The sequence below is a fragment of the Neomonachus schauinslandi genome, chromosome 6 (assembly GCF_002201575.2).
Source record: "Neomonachus schauinslandi chromosome 6, ASM220157v2, whole genome shotgun sequence".
In the NCBI taxonomy this organism is placed as follows: domain Eukaryota; kingdom Metazoa; phylum Chordata; class Mammalia; order Carnivora; family Phocidae; genus Neomonachus; species Neomonachus schauinslandi.
Window position 1 is genome coordinate 53,743,924 of NC_058408.1, and position 19,038 is coordinate 53,762,961.

Sequence of the window (19,038 nt, forward strand, 5' to 3'; positions counted from 1 at the left end):
TAGGGGCATAGGAGTTAGGAAGGAAAAGTTACAAAGGAGGATGAGAAAACATTTTAGGAAGGTGGATATGTTCATTATCTTTATTGTGGTGATAGTTTCATAGATGTATAAATGTCAAATATTATCAAACTGTACATTTTGACATGTTGCAGCTTATTTTACATGTGTGTATATATATTTTTATGTCAATTATGCCTCAATAAAGCTATTCTATAAAAATGATGCCAGAGACCTATATTTATGGACACAGAAAAATGCCATAAAACACTGTTTCTTAGGAAGAATTACAAATATGGTGCCATGTGTGTAAAATAAAACTGCACACAGCGTGGCATTTGGGAAAAAAAAATACTCATATCAAAAACTAATGATGTAATGTATGGTGATTAACATAATAAAATTTTAAAAATGTAAAATAATAACAAAAAAAATACTCATGACATCTAGCACTCTAATCAATACTTTCAAAAAGTAATTACTATACCAATATATTGACAAATAAATCAAGAGCATTAAAATTAACATATTGTGTTTAATTTATGAGAGCAAAAGAACCAAGTTCTAGCAGATGGCAAAAACAATCAGGTTTCAGAGAAAAGCTCATAAAGAGAAGCAAACTAACATTTGCTGAATGCCTACTCTGGGTCAGATACTATGTTAGATGATTTACATCCACTCTTTGACTTAATTCGTACAACCAAACTGCAAAGAACATTATCTCCATTTTATAAAACAATTCAATAAACATTAATTGGTTACTTCACATTCTCCTCGTCTGCCTTTTAATAAGAGGCCCCCTCCCACCACCACCCCAAATGTAGCTAGCTTATGGCCACACCTCAAAGACTGTGCTTCTCAGTCTTGGCTGTGTTATTTAGTTTGGGGTGAAGAAGGGCCGTGAACAGAAGTGTCAAGTGCAACTTCCAGGTCAAGCCCTTAAAAGGGAGCTGCTACTTCTCCATTTGCTTTCTCCCACCTTACGGGTTGGAAAGAGAATGTGGTAGGAATAAATCATTTCAGCAATGCAGGCAGGGACAACACCTTAGAGGAGGCAAAGGAACATGACAGAAAGTGTGTGGGTCCTTTAAGTGTTCTATCTATCTGGCTCCAAAGCTTAAACATATCCCATACCACCAAAACACCTTTGGGGGAGGGAACTAAAGAAAATCGAACTCAGACTTTGCTTGTTATTAACAACAAAGAAAATAAATCTAAAAGAGCATTAAGAAGAAAATAAAATGCTAATTCTCCCACACCTTTCTTTTGCATACAATGTTCTCCATTTCTAAGACATGAGCTATATATCAGAAAAAATGAGCTTTCAAACAAATGTATTACCAGATATAAAAAGTGAATTCAATGTGATGAGCACTGCGTGTTATACGCAACTGATGAATTACTGAACTCTACATCTGAAACCAATGATGTACTGTATGTTGGTTAATTGAATTTAAATTAAAAAAACACAGAAAAAAAAAGGGAATTCACCAAGATTTAACAATTCTAAAACTTGTATGCACCTAATAAATAGCCTCATAATATATAAAATATAAGCAGGTATGTGATTATTCCTCAGTTAGTTGATTTTAAAATGCTCTTTCAGGGTGCCTGGGTGGCTCAGTTGGTTAAGCGACTGCCTTCAGCTCAGGTCATGATCCTGGAGTCCCGGGATCAAGTCCCACATCGGGCTCCCTGCTCAGCGGGGGGTCTGCTTCTCCCTCTGATCCTCTTCCCTCTCATGCTCTCTCTCATTCTCTCTCAAATAAATAAAATCTTAAAAAAAAATAAAATAAAATAAAATGCTCTTTCTTTTTTTTTGCCTCATTTTTTATGTTTTCCTAGAAGCAAAGAATATTCTATGCAAATTAATAGAACTACATATAAAAGTTGACAAATCCAATTTCAATATGCTTCTTTTTAATTATTTATTTAAGTCAGGAATTTTAAAAGATCAGACAGAGATCTAAACACAACAGTAGCGTGATGAAACACCATGTATCAAAATTTGGTTGATACAATTAGGAAGGAAATTTATAACCTTAATGTGTATATCTGAAAAAAAATTAAGTTCAATAGACTGAAGTTAAAGAAAATAGAAGATAATAAAGTTTCAAGCAGAAATCCACAAAACAGAAAAAAAAGACGTGATAGAGGGAATCAATAAAGTCAAACTGGTCTGTGGAGAGAACACATAAATTAAAATCTTAGGAATTTTTAAAAAAATCATTAAAACAATAAAAGAATACTACCAACAACTTTATTACAAAAACTTCGAAAATGGATTAAAGACAAATTCCTAGAAAAATATTATTTACTAAAACTAACTCAAGAACAGTAAACCTAGTCTTATAACTACTCCTTTTTTTTAATTTTATTATGTTAATCACCACACATTACATCATTAGTTTTTGATGTCGTGTTCCATGATTCATTGTTAGCGTGTAACATCCAGTGCTCCATACAATACGTGCCCTTTTTAATACCCATCACCAGGCTAACCCATCCCCCCACACCCCTCCCCTCTAGAACCCTCAGTTTGTTTCTCAGAGTCCATAGTCTCATGTTTGTCTCTCCCTCCGATTTCCTCCCCTTCATTTTTCCCTTCCTACTTTTTTTTTTTTAACATATAATGTATTATTTGTTTCAGAGGTACAGGTCTGTGATTCATCAGTCTTACACAATTCACAGCGCTCACCATACCACATAACCTCTACTGTACGACCCAGCAATTGCACTACTGGGTATTTACCCCAAAGATACAAATGTAGTGATCCGAAGGGGTACGTGCACCCCAATGTTTATAGCAGCAATGTCCACAATACCAAACTATGGAAAGAGCCAAGATGTCCATCAACAGATGAATGGATAAAGAAGATGTGGTATATATATACAACGGAATATTATGCAACTATCAAAAAACCCTATTTCTTTTAAAAGTAGTTTAAAAACATTCCCATCTACTCACACCAGTACAAAACCGTACATGCCCAAGCTTATTTATAAGTAACACTGTCTGCCACAGCAAAAGATTAAAACACCAAATATCCACCATCAGAAGTCTAGTTGAATACTGGTAAAACCATATAATGAAATTTTATACAGCTATCAAAAAGAATGAAAAAGTTTTCTATGAACAAAATAGAAAGATGACCAGATCATGATCCCAAGGTCCCGGGATTGAGCCCTACATCAGGCTCCTTACACAGCGGGGAGCCTGTTTCTGCCCTGCTTGATGCTCCCCCTGCTTGCTTTTACTCTCTCCCTCTCTCTCTGTGTGTCAAATAAGTAAATAAAATCTTAAAAAAGAAAGAAAGGAAGAAAGATGACCAGATATTGTTAAGTTAAAATTCAACTCTAGGTGAAAAATAGTGTGTATAATATACTAAGTTCTGTGAAAAGAGGGAGATCAATAAAAATTTACATTTACATTTGCATAAAGAAACTAAAAAGATAACTAAAAATTTAACACTGAATAAGATGGATGACAGAGATTAGAAGAATATCTCTCACTGTAACTCCCCTACCCTTTTGAAATACCTTTTTGGGTTTGAACCATGTGAACGTATTAGTTTTTAAATGATACCCTTAAAAGAAAATTAGTATCTTCCCATAGGCCCAGATGGCTTTATAACTGAGTTCCAAACTTAGAAGATACCTAATGGTACAAGATTAGAAGCAATGCCTCCAAAATAAGGAATAAGATGACACTGACTACTATCACTGTTTCTATTCACGATTTTCTCAGGGACCTTGCCAGCATGTAATGACAAAAAGAAAGCAAAACACAATGAAAAGGATTAAAATTTTTTTAAAAAAGAAAAATTTGTAGGGAAGCTATAATTCTCTACATAGCAATCCCAAAGAAAATCTACGTATTATTAGAAAAAGAATATAAAAAGATAGCTGGATATAAGATTCGTTTAAAAAAAAACTAGACATCTATATACAACAATGTAATTGTAAACTGTAAATACAATGTAATTTTTTTTTAAATTTTATTTTATTATGTTAGTCACCATACATCATTAGTTTTGATGTAGTGTTCCATGATTCACTGTTTGCGTATAACACCCAATGCTCCATGCAATGTGCCCTCCTTAATACTCATCACCAGGCTAACCCATCCCCCCACCCTAAAATGTAATTTTTTTAAAGATTTATTTGAGAGAGAGAGAGAGAGAGAGCGCATGCACATGAGTGTGAGCAGGGGGAGGGGCAGTGGGAGAGGAGAGAGAATCCACAAGCAGACTCCTCAGCTGAGCGCAGAGCCCAAAATCAAGAGCTGGCCACTAACTGACTGAGCCACCCAGGCACCCCAAACCCAGCTAGTATTCTTATGACTGTTGTTCTAAATTCTTGTTCAGATCCACTCCTTGTTAACTGTTTTGAGCAAATCCCTGGCTGTGATTTCCTTTTGTCTAGGTTTCTGTCTTTTGCATATTATGAAAGCTTGTAATGTTTCCTGTTCCTGAGAGTAATGCTATTATTAAGAAGGGGTCATACACTGTCTGGGGCCTGGCACTTCAGGAAGTGTTTGTGGTGTATGCTGTGTGCACTCTGCTGCTGTGTTTGGCTGCTCTTTCCCACAGGTCAGTCCTCTGCAGAGTTCCTTCTTGCTTGCAGTGGGGAGTGCTTGGACCTTTAACTAGGTGTGCTTTGATTTGTTTGGTAAGATAAGCCTGATTTAAAAAAAAAATTATCTAACAGAAAAATGGGGAGGGAAGAATGAATCCCTCCTACACACCATATAGAAAAAATTCCACTGGGATCAAAAACCTAAAGGTGAAAGGCAAATTTTCTCTAGAATTTAAAAATTTAAGCTATCTTTTTTTTTTTTTTTAATGTCGGAGAGATCTGACATTTTTATTCAGTAGTTCCACACTTTACCTCTGATTTACAATGTACCTTTATCATAAAGTTTCCTTATAAGCATGGGTTTGTTTCTGTACTCCCTGTTCTGTTCCACTTTTCAGTTTATCACCACCTGCAGTAACACCACACTTTCATTAGCTTTATGGATCACAGTATCAGGAAGGGCAAGTTTTTGCATCATATTCTTCAGGACCATCTTGGCTATTCTTCTGCTTCTGCTTTTTTCTTATTAATCCCAGACTTAGCCTGTTGAATTCCCCAAATGTCATGTCAAATTTTGTTTGGAATTTTACTGAATATTCAGATGACTCAGATATTGAGTTTTCTTATGTATAAATAGGACATATCCTTTTGTCTTTTAATGTCTTTCAATAAGATTATTTTTAAAATTTTTCATGAAAGTAATATATATCTTGTTAAATTCATTTCTGAGCAGCTATTTATTTGTTGCAATTGTAAATATATTTTAAAAAATTGTATTTTGTTGGGACGCCTGGGTGGCTCAGTCAGTTAAGCAGCAAGTCTTGATTTCAGCTCAGGTCATGATCTCAGGGTCCTGGGATTGAACCCTACACTGGGCTCTGTGCTAAGTGGGGAGTCTGCTCTCTCCCTCTGTCCTTGCCCCACTCCCCTGTGCCTTCTCTCTCTCTCTCTCAAATAAATTAATTAAAAAAAAATACTAGGTGGGCTTGAAAAAGCATAGAAGACACCAGAGAAACCCTTGTTGCAAAGATAAAAGACCTAAAAAACTAGTCAGGCCGGAAAAAAATGCTACAAATGAGATGCTGCAAAACTGACTGAATGTAATCACAATGAGGATGGAACAAACAGAAGAACGAACAGGTGATAACAGAAGATAAAATTATGGAAAATAATGAAGATGAAAAGAAGGAAAGAAAACTAGCAGATCATGAATACAGACTTAGGGAACTCAGCAATTCCATGAAGCACAATAATATCCGTAACATAGGAGTCCCAGAAGAAGAAGAGCAGAAAAGAGGAGCAGAAGGTTTATTTGAAGAAAGTACAGCTCAGAACTTTCCTAATCTGGGGAAGGAAACATATTCAAGTCCAAGAGGAAAAGAGAACTCCCCTCAAAACCAACAGAAACAGGTCAACACCAGACATATCACAGTGAAACTTGCAAAATACAAAGATAAAGAGAGAATTCTGACAGCACCTAGGGACAAAAGGTCCTTAACCTACAATGGTAGACACATAAGGTTAGCAGCAGACCTGTCCACAGAAACTTGGCAGGCCAGAAGAAAGTAGCATATATTCAACGTGCTAAATGGGAAAAATATGTAGCCAAGAATACTCTATCCAGTAAGGTTGTCATTCAGAATAGAAGCAGAGATGAAGAGTTTCCAAGACAAGCAAAAACTAAAGGAGTTCATGAACCCTAGACTAGCTCTGCAGGAAATATTAAAGGGGACCCTTTGAGCAGGAAAGAGAGACCAAAAAGCAACAGAGACTATAAAGGAACAGAGATAATCCACAGGAACAGCGACTTTACAGGTAATACAATGGCACTAAATTCATATCAATAATTACTCTGAATGTAAAGGGACTCAATGCTCCAATCAAAAGACACAGGCTATCTGAATGGATTAAAAAAAAAAAAAAGACCCATCAATATGCTGCTTACAAGAGACTCATTTTATACCCAAAGACACCTCCAGATTAAAAGTGAAGGGGTGGAGAACCATCTATCATGCTGATGGACATCAAAAGAAAACTGGAGTATCCATACTTACATCAGACAAACTAGATTTTAAACCAAACACTGTAATAAGAGATGGAGAAGGGCATTATATCATAATAAATAAGTCTATCCAACTAGAAGATCTAACATCTGTAAATATTTATGCCCCCATCGTGAGAGCAGCCAAGTATATAAATCAATTAATAACAAACTTAAACTCATGGATAATAATACAATACACTATAATAGGGGACTTGAACACCCCCACTTATAGCAATGGACAGATCATCTAAGCAAAAGATCAACAAGGAAACAATGGCTTTGATTGACACAGTGGATCAGCTGGACTTAATAGATACATTCAGAACATTTAATGCTAACGTAGCATAATACACATTCTTCTCAAGCGCACATGGAACATTCTCCGAATACATCACTTACTGGGTCACAAATCAGGTCTTAACCAGTACATAAAGATTGAGGTCATACCATGTGTATTTTCAGACCACGACATTATGAAACTTGAAGTCAACCACAAGAAGAAATTTGGAAAAGACCACCAATACATGGAGGTTAAATAACATCCTACTAAAGAATGAATGGGTTAGCCAGGAAATTAAAGAAAAAATTTAAAAAATACATGGAAGCAAATTGAAATGAAAACACGACAGTCCAAAACCTTTGGGATGCAGCAAAGTCGGTCGGTCATGAGAGGGAAGTATATAGCAATACAGGACTTCCACAAGAAGCAAGAAAACTCTCAAATACACAACCTAACCTTACACACCAAAAGGAGCTGGAAAAAGAACAGCAAATAAAGCCTAAAACCAGGAGAAGAAGGAAAATAATAAAGATTAGAGCAGAAATAAATGATACAGAAATTTTAAAAAATAGTAGAACAGATCAACGAAACTAGGAGCTGGTTCTTTGAAAGAATTAACAAAGTTCATAAAGCCTTGCCCAGACTTATCAAAAAGAAAAGAGAAGGGACCCAAATAAATAAAATCAGAAATGAAAGAGGAGAGATCACAACCAACACTGCAGAAATATAATTATAAGAGATTATGACCAATTACATAACAACAAATTGGGCAATCTGGAAGAAATGCATAAATTCCTAGAAACATACAAACCCCCAAAACTGAACCAGAAGAAATAGAAAACTTGAAGAGACATATAACCAGCAAAGAAACTGAATCAATAATCAAAAATCAACAAACAAGAGTCCAGGGCCAGATGGATTCCCAGGGGTTAATTCTACCAACCATTTAAAGAAGAGTTAATATCAATTCTTCTGAAACTGTTCCAAAAAAATAGAAATGGAAGGAAACCTTCCAAACTTATTCTACGAAGCCAGCATTACCTTGATTCCAAAACCAGAGACCCCACTAAAAAGGAGAATTACAGAACAATATCCCTGATGAACATGGATGTAAAAATTCTCAACAAGATACTAGCAAATCAAATCCTACATTAAAAGAATTATTCACCATGATCAAGTGGGATTTATTCCTGGGCTGCAAGGGTGGTTCAATAACCACAAATCAATCAATATCATATGCCACATTAATAAAAGAAAGGATAAGAACCATATGATCTTCTCAAAGATCTTCTCAAAAATCTCAAAGATTCCACCCCAAAAATTGCTAGAACTGATACATGAATTCAGCAAAGTTGCAAGATATAAAATCAATGTACAGAAATCTGTTTCATTTCTATACAGAAGCAGCAGGAGGAGAAATCAAGGAGCTCATTTCATTTACAACTGCACCAAAGACCATAAGATACCTAGGAATAAACTTAACCAAAGAGGTAAAAGATCTGTACTCTAAAAGCTATAGCACACTTATGAAAAAAATTGAAGAGGACACAAAGAAATGGAAAAATATTAGATGCTCATGGATTGGAAGAGTAAATACTGCTAAAGTATCTATACTACCCAAAGCAATCTATACATTCAATGCAAACCCTATCAAAATAATACCAGCATTTTTCAGAGCTAGAACAAACAATTCTAAAATTTGGATAGAACCAGAAAAGACCCCGAATAGCCAAAGTAATATTGAAAAAGAAAAGCAAAGCAGGAGGCACCACAATTCTGGACTTCAAGCTGTGTTACAAAGCTGTAATCATCAAGGCAGTGTGGTACTGGCACAAAAACAGGACACACAGATCAATGGAACAGAACAGAGAACCCAGAAATGGACCCACAACTATCTGGTCAACTAATCTTTGACAAAGTAGGAAAGAATATCCATTGAAAAAAAAGACAGTCTCTTCAACAAATGGTGCTGGGAAAACTGGACAGCAATATGCAGAAGAATAAAACTGGACCACTTTCTTACACCACACACAAAAATAAATTCAAAATGGGTGAAAGACCTAAATGTGAAACATGAAACCATCAAAATCCTAGAGAACACAGGCAATAACCTCTTTGACCTTGGCTGTAGCAACTTTTTACTAGACATGTTGCCAGAGGCAAGAGAAACAACAGCAAAACTGAACTATTGGGACTTCATCAAGATAAAAAGCTTCTGCATAGCAAAGGAAACAATCAACAAAACTAAAAGGCAGCCTATGGAATGGGAGAAGATACCTGCAAATGAAGTATCAGATAAAGGTTTAGTATCCAAAACCTATAAAGAACTTACCAAACTCAACACCCAAAAACCAAATTATCCAGTTAAGAAAGGGACAGAAGACATGAATAGACTCTTTTCCAAAGAAGACATACAGATGGCTAACAGACACATGAAAAGATGCTCAACATCACTCATCATCAGGGAAATGCAAATCAAAACCACAATGAGATACCACCCCACACCTGCCAGAATAGCTAAAATTAACAACATAGGAAACAACAGATGTTGGTGAAGCTGTAGAGAAAGGGGAACCCTTATGCACTGCTGGTGGGAATGCAAACTGGTATAGCCACTCTGGAAAACAATATGGAGGTTCCTCAAAAAAGTTAAAAACAGAACTACCTTATGACCCAGCAAGGCACTACTAGGTATTTACCCAAAGGCTACAAAAATACAGATTCAAAAGGGTATACGCACCTTGATGTTTACAGTAGCATTATCAACAATAGCCAAACTATGGAAAGAGCCCAAGTATCCATGCAACTGATGAATGAGTAGAGAAGATATGGTGTACACACACACACACACACACACACACACACACACACACACACACTGGACTATTACTGAACCATCAAAAAGAATGAAATCTTGCCATCTGCAACAACATGAATAGAACTAGAGTGCATTATGCTAAGTGAAATAAGTCAATTTGAGAAAGACAAATACCGTATGATTTCACTCGTGGAATTTAAGAAATAAAACAGATGAACACAGGGGAAGGGAAGGAAAAATAAGATAAAAACATAGAGGGAGGCAAATTGTAAGCCACTCTTAACTATAGAGAACAAACAGCGTTGCTCAAGGGGAGGTGTGTTGGGTGGGGATGGGCTAAATAGGTGATGGGCATTAAGGAGGGCACTTGTAATGAGCAATGGGTGTTATATGTAAGTGATGAATCACTAAAGTCTACTCCTGAAACCAATACTATACTATATGTTAACTAACTTGAATTTAAATAAAAACAAGAATAGTGATGAAAGTTTTGAGGAAGATGAGGTATAAACTTACTCTACCAGATATTAAGACTTATAAAACTACAGTAAGACTGTGTGGTCTTAATATACCTTAGGAGGATTAACCTACTTAAATCAAGTGAAATCAGTTAAAGGTGCTCTGAAGTTCAATTACAGTGAAAAGACACATATGTAAGTGAGCGAAAACTAAATATGCAGTAAACATATATACAGAAATGCATGCTGTTTGGCAGAAATGTTAAAATACAAATGGGTAGCTATGACTACTTCATATAACTTCATCCCAGCATGTCTCTGCTTGAAATACAAAATTTTGGAGAATAAAACTTGAGCTGTTACTGACTACAGAGGCTCCTACAAATAAAAACAAAAAACTCAAAATAACACTGTAATTATAATCTCAGATAATTATTTCCTCAAATCCAATCTATGAGATAAGGAAAAATACACTTTTAAATTATCCTTAATACCCTTAAATAATTTGTGGTGTAAATGTACCAAAAGGAGTGAAGGCCAAGAATAGAAAATAAGCATTATCTTTAAAGTTTAAAGAGTTTCTCCTCAAATTAAAAAAAAAAAATCAATATATATATTTTTAGTAAATCAATATGATGGCAGTAATTTACCTCAATTCTTTTTTGAACAGCTGGTTTTGAGCAATTAAGTCAAGTAATCTAATAAAACTGTTGGTATATCACACATTATTTTCCTCCATAAATCTGTTCCTTTGCCTATATTCTTTCTTAGTTAATGGCAGAATTATAGATCCAAGTAGGAGTCAAAATCCTGGGAGATTTCCTAGATGACTCTCTCCACATCCAATTACTAACCAAGAGCTGCCAATTTTATCTGCTATAAATATCTTTCATAACGCCCTCTCTTCTGTATCTACACTGCCAATGCCTTAATTAAAGCAGGTTCCTAACTGGTTTCCCTGCTCCCAATTGCATTCTGCTGTAGGCCATCCTTTGAGGACAAGCCTTCTTAAAACACCAGTGAAATCATGTCACTTCCTTACTTAAAACAAACACTTCCCTCCATGGTCTTTAACGAACTTCAAAAAATTGTAAGTATACACAGCATTGGATGGCCTGGTTATTGGTAAACTAAATCTCCTGTCTCCTCTTCCACGATTACTCTAGTTATACCTTTATTCTTATCATGACTAAAATAACCTCTTCAGGCTGCTTCTACTTACAGCTGCCATAAGAAATATGTTCCTTTTAGCACTGTTCCCTTATTCTTACAGTTCCTGAATACCTCTCCCTCATTTGTGACTTCCTATGAATCCTTCAAGATTCAGCTCAGAAATTATTCTCTCACAATTAAATATCATCACTGTTCCTATCATAATCTTTCAGCAATACTTTTAATACTATTTCATAATTATTTGGCTAGACCTATTTTTTGCCTGTGGCTGTGACCTTCTCAAAAGGAAAGGTATTTCGTCTTCAATTCTGTATCCCAGGACCTAAGGTAAGTACAGTACCAGCACCTATCAATCATAAATGCTTTTTAAGTGACTATAGGAACAAATCAATCTAATCCTAACATAAAAGCTTAACATAATATGTACACACATAGAATGCACTTTACTTACCAAATTTTAGTGCTGCAAGGATTCAACATATAAAGATCCATATTTTCTATAAGAATAGCAGATGTGCTCTATTTTAAAAAGGGGGAAGGGAATAAATTACTTAAGGAAAAATATTACAACTGTAAAGATTTCTAGGATTTCTATTTTTAGATCTTAAAATACTAAGATTCTGAAACACTCATCTGAGAAGAAGGCATAAAAATGGCTAAAATTTACTGATTATGTCTATAGTGTTAAATTAGCCTTACAACAAAATATTTTAAATTAAATGTCTGTTACTATAAAGGAAAAATTATTTTCTATTAGCTATTTTCTTTTTAAAATTTCAAACAGGTTTTAAAAGTTAAAAGACAGGATGAATGCTCTTCATTGGATGAAGAGATAAACTGCAGCACATCCAGACAACAGAATATCATTTAGCGCTAAAAAGAAATGAGCTATTAAGCCACAGATGAAACTTAAATGCATATTACTACATGAAAGAAGCCAATCTCAAAAGGCTACATACAGTATGAGTCCAACTACATGACACTTGAAAAGACAAATCTATGAAGATAGTAAAAAGATCGGGGGTTGAGGGGAGGGAGGGATGAACAGGTGGAGCACAGAGGATTTTTAGGGCAGTAAAAATACTCTATGATACTATAATGATTGATAACGTGTCATTACACATTTGTTTAAACCTATAGACCATATGATAAGAGTGAACCCTAACGTAAACTATAGACTTCAGGTGATAATAATGTGTCATTGTAAGTTATCAACTGTAACAAATGTATCACTCTGGTGGGAAGTATGTTGATAATGGAGGAGGCTAAACATGTGTGAGAGTAAGGGTTATGAAAGAAATTTCTACCTTTCTCTCAATTTTGCTGTGAACCTTAACTGCTCTTAAAAAAACAAAGTCTTTGAAAGAAATAAAAAAGGTGCAATGTATCAACCAATATCACTAAGAATTCATACAAGAAAATGTCTTTAAAAGCATAATCTTACATTTATCAGTGAATCAGAAAAGTAGCTCATGTTAAAATACAGTTCTCAGCAAACTGCTACCTTGATTTAATAAAGTTACTAGTGTCCTACAAGTATAGAAGAATTTTATAGTTAAGTACCTTGGCTTCTGGATTAGCTGCCAAAATTTTGGCACCACATTCTACTGAGGCATAATTATTTCGATTTTTCTGCACTTTTTTTGTTGCATGTAGACCTCCATTAGAAGATGGATGCATTGACTGACCTGCAGACAAACCTTATTATAAACATATATATATGATGATTATGATTAAAAATACTCCCAACAATGATCTCAAAAGCAATAGCTGATGTGTACTGAAGAACAGGTTCTAATGCTTAAGAGAATGTTTTAAAAAACCCGTTAAATTCAAAATGCTTTACCTCATTGGCTTTAAAATACTCCCCCAAACCAAATTAACTACAAAAATCCACATTACAGGCGCCTGGGTGGCTCAGTTGGTTAAGCGACTGCCTTTGGCTCAGGTCATGATCCTGGAGTCCCGGGATCGAGTCCCGCATCGGGCTCCCTGCTCGGCAGGGAGTCTGCTTCTCTCTCTGACCTTCCCCCTCTCATGCTCTCTCTTTCTATCTCATTCTCTCTCTCAAATAAATAAATAAAATCTTTAAAAAAAAAAAAATCCACATTACTTGATTTATGTCTAAGTAATATAATTCTCAAAATAAAGCTTATCCATGAGAATCAAAATATTGTATATACATATTTTATTAAAGATGAATGCTGGGCGCCTGGGTGGCTCAGTTGGTTAAGCGACTGCCTTCGGCTCAGGTCATGATCCTGGAGTCCCAGGATCGAGTCCCGCATCAGGCTCCTTGCTCGGCGAGGAGTCTGCTTCTCCCTCTGACCCTCCCCACCTCATGCTTTCTCTCTCTCTCTCAAATAAATAAATAAAATCTTTAAATAAAAAAAAAAAAAGATGAATGCTGTCCTTCTAGCATTAAGAATTTTTAACTCTGAGACTTACTTTACAAAAAGAAACTGTAATACCTCAGTCCAACTCTATTTACAGTTTAAAGCTTTACGACTCAAAAGTTTCATTCATATCCCAGACAAGCCCCCCAAAAAACAAACAAAAAAAAAGTTTCTGTGCAATTTTCCTTATAAACTGAAATGAAAACTACTGCTCTGCCTACTTTATCTTATTTTTTCCTCATTTAATAATTTACAAAATGGATTTTAATTAAGATTAAAACTATATAATTATACACAGGTAAATTACATAGGTTGATAATTATACATCTTAGTAACTTTCACCTTTAAAAAGCTTTCAAAGGTTTTATTTTATTTTACCAACTATGGAGAGAAATGCGTATTTAAACCAGGCCCCTCCCCCCCAAAAAATAATAATAAATAAATGGAATCACAGTGTTTCCATACTTTTTTCTTTTTCTACTTCCATAACTTTCTTCTTCCATTCATCAAATGTTGGTATATCTTCTGGATCTTTGGGACTTGTTACAGATAAATGGTCAATTTCCCCTGGTTTTGTATAATCAGAACTCTGAAAGAAATGTGAAAGAACAGAGAAAACAGATTAATAAATTATAAAAGTACAAATGTTTATGTGAAATTAAAGTCCAATTTTATAGTTGATAGATAATATTTCAAAAAAAAAATGAAATGTAAAAAGTTTTGGTTTACTTAAAAGTTGAGTTTCTCTTGAAAAATTGAAAGCTTCTACCTAAGCACAACAAGATATATTCCTTCACGTTAACAATATAAGTATAGGTTGTAAAAAAAATTATATTATATCCTAAGCAATTACTTACACATAAAACTGTACAAATCAATAAATACTACAGTTGTAAGGCATCCATCTTAAAATTTAAGTTAAAATAATATAGGCATTAAAGAAAGCAAACTAATTTTAGACGTAGCATATAGTTTCTAAAAGATCCTTAACACGAATTACCATTCACATAAAAATTTAAGATGGATTTAAAAACATAAAGAAACACAAAGAGTCTAAAGAAAAACAAAGCTTTTTAAAGAAAGTATAGAAAAATCTTCATATATAAAAGGATTTAACAAGGTGAAGAAAGAATAAATCATAAAAAAAAAGTCTGATACATTTGGCTGGATTAAAATTTAAAATTAAATGTATCAAAAGACCATAAACTACATCGTACAATAAGCCACAAGCTGAAATAAGTAGTTGCAATATCTGCAACCAATAAAGGATTACTACCAACTACAGACTACCTACAATCAATAATGGAGGAGATAAACATAAATTCAGCAAAGAGAAAATTCAAAATGCTCAATCTCAGTAATAATCAGGGGAATGCAAATGAAAACCAGAGATGCTGAATAAATTATACCAATCTGATGGAGTCTGAAGTGTGGCATGTCTGTTGAACCATGGGACATCTATTAGACTGCTGAAGGGGGTTCAAAATATAGCAATATTAAGGGTGCATGGCTGGCTCAGTCAGAAAAGCATGCAACTCTCATCTTGGCGTCCTGAGTTCAAGCCCCAAATTGGGTGCAGAGATAACTTAAATAAATAAACTTAAAAAGACTTAGCCATATTAAGTAAAGATGTGCATACCCTATGACCCAATAATTCCACTCCCATGTATAAATATGAGTGAAAACATGCACATGTGCCTAGGAAAATATGCATGAGAATGCTTACTGCAGCATTGTTTGTAACATCAAAAAATCAGAAAAAACCTGAATTGAAGACCAGATAAATTGTGGTAGTGAAATACAACATTGTAAACAATGAACAGACAAATCTCAAAAACAATGGTGAATAAAATGATATTTAAGGCAAGAATGATACCACTTTATATTGCTTCAAAATATGCTAAATAATAGTATGTACTGTTTATAATAATGCAGTTTTGGAAAAAGTTTAAAAACACACTCTTACACACACACATACACATGCTGAATTTGACACAGGTGTTCTATCTGAAGAGGAGAGAAGAAATATAACTGGGAAAAGGCACACAATTTAATTTGTAATTTTTTCCGTAAGCTGAATAATATATGTAAAGATGCTCATTCCATTATTTATTTCTGTATTCCTAAAACAGTGCATAACATATTTAGTAACAGTTCCCTGAGAAGTGCACAACATCTATTTAGACAGCTTACTCCAGTAAATAGCACAAGTCTCATGTAGTGTACGTGTGCTATATATAGTGTAGGGCACATTTTGAGAACTAATACTCGCTATATTAAAGCACACTTTTTTTTTAAAGATTTTATTTATTTATTTGACAGAGAGAGAGAGAGAGAGAGACAGTGAGAGAGGGAACACAAGCAGGGGGAGTGGAAGAGGGAGAAGCAGGCTTCCCGCAGAGCAGGGAGCCCGATGCGGGGCTTGATCCCAGGACCCTGGGATCATGACCTGAGCCAAAGGCAGACGCTTAACGACTGGGCAACCCAGGCGCCCCTAAAGCACACTTTTAAGGACTGATACTAGTATATTAGAATTACACTAATACACTAGCTTATTAGAATTACATGAATTACACAAATACACGAATACAAATACCCATAATCTCCCTCTAGGAAGACAGCGAATTGGCTCACATACAACCTCCATCTTTTGCGGAACAAGCTAACTGACTAAATAATATGGCTATTAAATAAAATATGGCTTTAATAATGTGGCTATTAAATAAAAACCTAGTTTCAGCACAATGAGAAAATAAGCAAAAAACATATATTTATAAAAATTAACCTGAGTACTTAAGAATAAAGCCCAAATACTAAAAGAAATACAACAAAAAGTAGAGGAACATACACACACTTTTTGAGGTCCAGGCAAAGCAATCACTATCACCTCTTAGCAACAAATAAGAGAACTAAACAATACAATAAAAACACATGGTAAAGTACTGTCTCTCAGTATGGCAAAGACTGTCTTCCAGATTCTTGAGATAACAGGGATAACACAAAGATCTTTTGCATCAGAAAAAAAAACTCTCTCCAGTCACACAAACTTAACCGGGAAGAATTATCCTGAACTGGACAACACATAAAACTATTGGATATTTCATAATGTGTTTATTATCTGATAATTTTTCCAGGATATTAATATAGTTAAAAATTATTCCATTTTGCCTATTAGCACAAACTCAGAAACCATTTTTATATACTAGGTAATGAAGGGCAGTTTCAGTCTGCTAATGGTGAAGGAGAACAAGCAAAACTGGGACAAAACTGGCTGCCATGTAGTATCAGAGAAGTCTATGTAGTATCAGATGAATCTTAAATAACTCCAAAGAAGATATTTTTGTAATGTTTGTCTAATTTTATTTATGGCTGTGGACAACTGAACTATAACATATGCCTGATTTGGTTTCATTGGGAAAATTAGTTCCTTCAAGATGGTGGGCTACGAAATGTTGAGCTCCTATAATTGTAAGAAGCATCATAAAAACAGCTGGTAGTGATAGTAAAGTCTCCAGAAGGAAGTTTAGTTAGTTGTGAGTACAGATTCACTGAAAATATATGACAGAGAAGGTGGAGAACAGAAGATCCAAATTAAAAAGGAACAAATGTGGACATGGTACTCAGTACTTTGAACCTCTCTTTGATTCCACATGTTTTATTTTTGTTAAGTTCATGGAGTGGACTTCATCTCTGTTACTCAGTTATTTCTTACCTGAAAGAGGCCTAGACTTCTCTGTCAACATTTCTTCAGGAAATTCTGCATTGGCCTCTATATGAAGTCAAAGCAGAACTCAAAAGGAGAAAGGAAAGTAAAACTGCTACATGGGGCTAGTATAATTGTAAAATTCATACTCTTCAACATAAGCTGTATTCTGCACACAAATAACAAAAGGTAAAAATGTCTCTTTAAAATAATTCTGGTTGAAGAGCCTAAATTTAACAGTGTATATGGAGTTAAACTTATTATTCTGAAGATACCGGAATTTAATAATCATAACTTCTTCTATATAGCTCTCCAGAAACTTCTTAAGTAAGGACTTTACGTATCTGCTATCGAACAGTTGATGGTAACAGAAAACCACTTAATTATATACAACTAAAGGCTGTTCATACTTGGAACAACTGTATGTATAAATAATATACTGGTAAGAGTACCCAGGAAGTAACCATTTGCTCTCAGGAAGTACAGCTCACCTCAGTTCCACATTCCTCATTAACTACTTAATCCTTAATTTTATGGCAAATATGGTTAGCAAATTGCAAGATTAGCTAATAATAAAAATGCATATAATAAAGTAGGAAACAGTGCAAGTATATAACTTACCTCATTTTTTAAATTATCTGAAGCGTTCAATGCAGATTTTGTATCACCACTAGCCTGATCACTTGCTGAAACTTTTGATTCAAATTCTGATTTTGTTATTTTTCCTTTGCCATGTGAAGATGACACATTTTCTATATGCTGGCCAACAAGGCTATTTGAAACCAAAAAGACATATTAAAAAAAATTAGCTGAATAACAAGTTTATGTAATCTGTTAAAATTATCATGTACAAAATAAACCAAGAAAAGAGCACAAAGGGATTAGCTTTCTCGCGATCATAAAGTGGAATTAGGCACACACCAAAGTCCATTCAAACGACACTGCTATTACAGAATTATACAAAAGGAAAACAACAGCTCACACCCACCTTTCAGGTGGACTGACAAAGGAAGGCTGATCAACTGGAGTATTCGCTTCAAGGGCCTCACCAACATCACAATCAGTTTCAGACTGCTCAGTTTCACTTGGTTTTGCTATAGGAATAGTACCAGGGTTTTCTATTTCACTAAAAATAGAAACAAAAAAGACAATCTGGCAACTCAATGAACATAATGTGGCATAAGTTAAAAACTGTATTAGTGATTTGCAAAACATAATCTAAACCAGAGAAGAATGCCTTACTGTTCTACAGGCTGTTTTCAAGAATTTACTTATTTTAAATTATGTAAAGTTAACTGCTGACTCTTGATCTGTTAATGGCTTTGGCTGTTAAATAGGTAATTACCAAATTTTAAAACAAAATATCATAGCTTAGTATTTGATCTCATAAAAAATAAGATTTTAAATTTATTTATGTATGTATTTATTTATTAGAGAAAGAGAAGGAGAGTGCACTAACACATGCAAGTGGGGACAGGAGGGACAGAGGGAGAGGAAGAGAGAATCTTAAGCAGGCTCCATGCTCAGCATGGAGCCCAACTTGGGGCTCAATCTCATGACCCTGAGATCATGACCTGAGCTGAAATCAAGA

At 34.8% G+C, this 19,038-nt stretch overlaps 1 protein-coding gene across 3 annotated transcripts in view; it reads right to left on the bottom strand.

The window, feature by feature from the left end:
* Window positions 1-19,038, bottom strand: part of SUCO (SUN domain containing ossification factor) — an 85,088-nt gene that overhangs the window by 37,577 nt on the left and 28,473 nt on the right. For all 3 annotated transcript variants that reach the window (XM_044915953.1, XM_021682870.2, XM_044915954.1), the window contains exons 5-9: window positions 18,436-18,573; window positions 18,069-18,219; window positions 14,210-14,333; window positions 12,912-13,036; window positions 11,800-11,867 (exon numbers count right to left, since the gene is read on the bottom strand). In XM_044915953.1, coding sequence (XP_044771888.1) covers window positions 11,800-11,867; window positions 12,912-13,036; window positions 14,210-14,333; window positions 18,069-18,219; window positions 18,436-18,573 — 606 coding nt within the window. The remainder of the gene's footprint in view (window positions 1-11,799; window positions 11,868-12,911; window positions 13,037-14,209; window positions 14,334-18,068; window positions 18,220-18,435; window positions 18,574-19,038) is intronic.